The 4,562-nt window shown below is 35.8% G+C and overlaps 1 protein-coding gene across 1 annotated transcript in view; it reads right to left on the minus strand.

Annotated features, from left to right (window-relative positions):
* Positions 1-1,054: 1,054 nt before the first annotated feature.
* LOC106689347 (uncharacterized) overlaps positions 1,055-4,562 on the minus strand; it is a gene marked incomplete at both ends in the record, with an annotated part of 62,640 nt that continues 59,132 nt past the window's right edge. The window contains 1 exon segment of the mRNA XM_067050172.1: positions 1,055-1,171. Coding sequence (XP_066906273.1) covers positions 1,055-1,171 — 117 coding nt within the window.

The raw sequence follows: 4,562 nt of genomic DNA on the forward strand, positions 1-4,562 counted from the left end.
TATATATTTCATTAACAAGAAATCACAAAGACATTATTTTGGCAATTAACGGGTAGGCTGCTAATCCAACGGCATGAAACCCTCCATGGTAGCCTTACTTATCTAACTTTTCAAACATAAAATCATAGCGAGTAGGTTGGTCGATGTACGACATTTCACAATCTCACAAGAGAAGATCGTGACACAAAAAAAAGCAAACCTTCCCCGCCGGACCCACCAAGACCCCTGGGAGCATCCAAAATACGCCCCGTGAAACATTATTGTTTAAAATTCGAAAAAAAAAAATTATCAACAAACCGAAACACTTAGTTGAATATAATAATGATTTGTATGCTCTTATTTCCCTCCATAATTTCAGTTAATGCCAAGAACCGGATTTATTTTATTAGTATTTGTGACTTTATTTATCATGAAAACTACCACTGGTACGAAGCTGTAATAAATTATAAACTATTTTAATGGAATTTAACAAGCTTAATTTTGATATGTAATATACAACCGCCTTATATCTTATTTTTGATAAGTTTTATATATGGTCAAAATCGTGTACAAATATTATAGATTCCATGTTAGTCAAAATTACATAAAAAGTAAATCAATATTTAAAATTCCTCTAAAATTAAATTATAGACTACACTGCAAAGAATAGCACAGTAGGAGGTTTTTTTTTTTGAAAGATTTATTTTAATTTTTACACCATTTATTTTACATGTACAATATTTATTTTAAAAAATTAATCCGTAAGATTATTTTTAACAATTACATAATTGTTAATTATATATTGTTCTTAAAAATAATGAAATAAAATTATAAATGGGAAAACAGCAAATTGATATCGTTTGAATGAGATGTTTCCAGTAATTACTACACTAGGAAGTACCAAAAAGTTCTATCTCTTCAAAAAAAAACTATTTATACTTGAATATTCTGTGACCCCAAGTGATGACCCCAGAAAATAATTTTAAATATAACGCTATTAATCTTAATTAATTTTTAAAAAATCCTTTTTTTTTTTTGGTTTTTGACATTTTGACGGGAAGAACAACTTGCTTACCTGTGTACTTCCTGGCCTCCTTGACTGTTGTACTACATATTTCGGCTGATGATCTGGTAAACTTCTAAACGAGTCAAACGATTGTAAGTTTTCTGATGGTCCAGAGTCATCGTAACGCTAAAAAAATTAAAATTCTTCCTTAATAAATATTTTTAAGACGCTCAAATTAAACTAAAAAATACAAATCTGTATACAATGATAAATATATTCGTGATCCACATAAAAATTTTCAATTTTAGTTTAAAAATCACTAATTTCTTGATAAGTTTACTCTATATATATTAATTTCTTCCAGAAAACATTCTCCAACACAGAAATACGTCCGAATTTAGTCACTGATCAAATTGACAAGTATGTAAATCTCTCCCTCGCAACAGTTGAGCTCCCACCTAAAGTCACGTCCCCAAAAGAAATCCAGGACCTGATTAAAAAGCTCAAGATAAAGAAAAGTCCTGGCCATGATTTGATCTCAGTCATAGCAATAAAAATGTTAACCAGGAAAGCTGTCGTTTTTATCACGTAAATTTTCAACAGTTGCCTTCGTACTGGATACTTTCCGGATACATGGAAGAAAGCCAAACGTTTTGTAATTCACAAGCCTGGTAAGAACGCTAAACAAATCAGCAGCTATAGACCTATCAGTTAATTACCCATTTTTGGAAAATTACTGGAATCAGTTATAAAAAAACATCTTTATTCTTTTTTCCTAAGCATCGAAATAATTCCTGATTTTCAATTTGGTTTTCAATACAGTCATTCCACTTCTCACCAACAATGCTAGAGTATCGGAATTTATAATTAGCGGATTCGAAAAAAAGAGACACCCTGGTAGTGTTCTTAGATTTCGAACAAGCATTCGATAAGGTCTGGCATCAAGGTCTCCTATATAAATTAAAGAAAGCAGGCACTCCAAAATACCTTTACAAAATTCGGAGCTCATTTCTCAATGGTAGAACATTTTCAGTCAGAATTAATAACAAAACTTCAACCCTTAGGCAAATCAATGCTGGTACTCCACAAGGTTCAGTCCTTTCTCCCATTTTGTTTATTGTCTTTGGTGTCATATATTCCACATTGGAGCGCGGAATGTGCTGCACGCGAGTCTTCCTCGATGTTGAACAAGCTTTTGATCGAGTCTGGCATCCAGGTCTGCTCTATAAATTCCTATCCCCGACACATTTCCTTATAATCCGCTCCTACTCCTCTGATAGAACCTTTAAAGTAAATCATAACCAAGCCTACTCATCTCTCTTTTCTCAGTCCACCGCTATTCCCCAAGGTAGTATCTTAGGTCCCATTCTTTATACGGTTTATACAGCTGACATCCCAACCCACCCTAACACAGTCCTAATAGCAATACATCAACGTACATACACATGTATACTGTCTGTAAACAACGACACAACTAATGCATCACAAACACTCATAACATCTATTGAAGAATGGTGTCAAAACTGGAGAATCAAAATAAATCCTGACAAATCCCATCAAATCACCTTTACTCCCCGTCGTAAACCTCTACCCTCCTGTCCTACAGTATCCTTTCTAAATACTCCACTAACGCCTGTTGAACAGATTCGATACTTAGGACTCCATCTTGACAAGAGACTTACTTGGAATCCACACACAAGACTGAAACGATAAAAAACTGCTTGTAGATTCCGATTGCTACAGCACTTACTTGACAAACGCACTAAAGTTCTCATTCACTACAAAAAATTAGTATACACTACGATAATCAGACCAATTTGGACATATGGAATTGAGCTCTGGGGTTCTACCAAACCATCAAATTCCTCCCGTATCCAATCCTTACAATCCAAAATTCTACGTAAAATTATTGATGCTCCTTATTACGTTACAAATAAACTCATTCACAAAGACCTTAACATCCCATTCGTTGCAGATTTGGCCCAAAACAGATAGGCGTCTTTTCATTCCAAACTCCTTAACACCCTAATCCATTAATTCTTAATCTTTCATCCTTAACAATCCCTGATAATCCTCCGAGGCGTCTGAAAAGAAGATGGCCACGGGACCTTCTAAATTAAATTAATGTTTGAAGTACCACCTACGGGTGATTCCATTCCAAAACTTTCAAGTGTATATGAAACATACAATATATTTACTTATTGTATTTATTATTTGTACAGGTGTAAATCACATTAAATAAATAAAAAAAAAATCTTTTTGGAGCTTATGAGGCATGTTCATAAACTGGTAGGGGGGATTTATGGTTGGACAAGGGCTGTAAACAACTCTAATCCTAACTCCACATGTAAATAAACCCCAATAATGTGAATAAGGAGCATCACAGTAATCATAAAGAAGTATCATTAACTAGTAACCGTGCGTTATAATTCTGTTCCATTTTTTCCTTTTTTTCAAGTCCTTCATTCCAAGCGCTCGTAAGTTATATATATAAGATACGAGATAGCAGGTTATAAAATCAAAAAAAAAGGAAAGAAGGTAGAAGAAAACACACTCACGGTTGCTGATAATAGACTGCTTTATTCTGAGTAGTAATCCTATATTTATACTTTCTAGAGTTGTTGACAGAGGGAGTTAGGTATTAAGATTATTATTACATACCCCGTAAACATAACTCCCCCCTGGCAGTTTTCGAACAATTCCTCTTAAACTCAAAAACAAAAGATACAATACAAAAAAAAAATTATTAGACAATAAATATAACAATTAGACCTAAAACAAAGTATTAGACACAAATATACACAAAGTTCAATTATACAATTTAGCAAATGAAATAACCAAAAACTTCAACTTCTACGTATCCACTCTATCTACACGCTCATTATTCACTACACTCACTGCACACACTATTCCGTATCTACGTACAACCTATAGGAATAAAACAAATAAATAAAATATGTACACAAATATTAAAAAAAAGAAAAAACTGCTGCTTCGGGTGTAACGAGGAGGCATCCCAGGTGCCTACAGAGCTGCTATCGCAGGGAACCTGAGTTGTTCAATGTGAACTGTACGCTTCTTCCTTGGTTCATGTAAGCTTTCAATCGTTACCACATTATGTTCTCTGATGGTAGTCACCCGGAATGGACCCTCATAGCGTAAGGATTCCTTACCCCTGTTGGACCCCAAGCGGCGATATACAATCGTTCCGATTTTGACCTCCCCCATCGCGTCCCGGAGGTTCAAATTTTCCCCCGCGACCCGTCGAGCCTTCTCCCGCTCAATGCGCTCTTTGGTTGTATCCCATAACCTGCGCATGACCATCCCATGACTAATAATTTCCCCCTCTACCTCTGCCGTGTCCATGAAATTTCTGCGTCGCCCTGGGAGACCAAAGAGAAGCTCGAATGGCGTGAACCCCGTGGTGGAGTGAATCGAATGGTTATACGCGGCCACCGCTCGGACCATCGCCTCGTCTGGTTCCAGCCCCTTATCCACGGGATAGACCCTCAAATGGTCGCTTAGAGTACTGTGTAATCTTTCCACGCCCCCTCTACTCTTAGGATGACCGGGGCAT

Source organism: Halyomorpha halys, unplaced genomic scaffold, assembly GCF_000696795.3.
Source record: "Halyomorpha halys isolate HHAL.00 unplaced genomic scaffold, Hhal_1.1 Scaffold1339.1, whole genome shotgun sequence".
Lineage (NCBI taxonomy): Eukaryota > Metazoa > Arthropoda > Insecta > Hemiptera > Pentatomidae > Halyomorpha > Halyomorpha halys.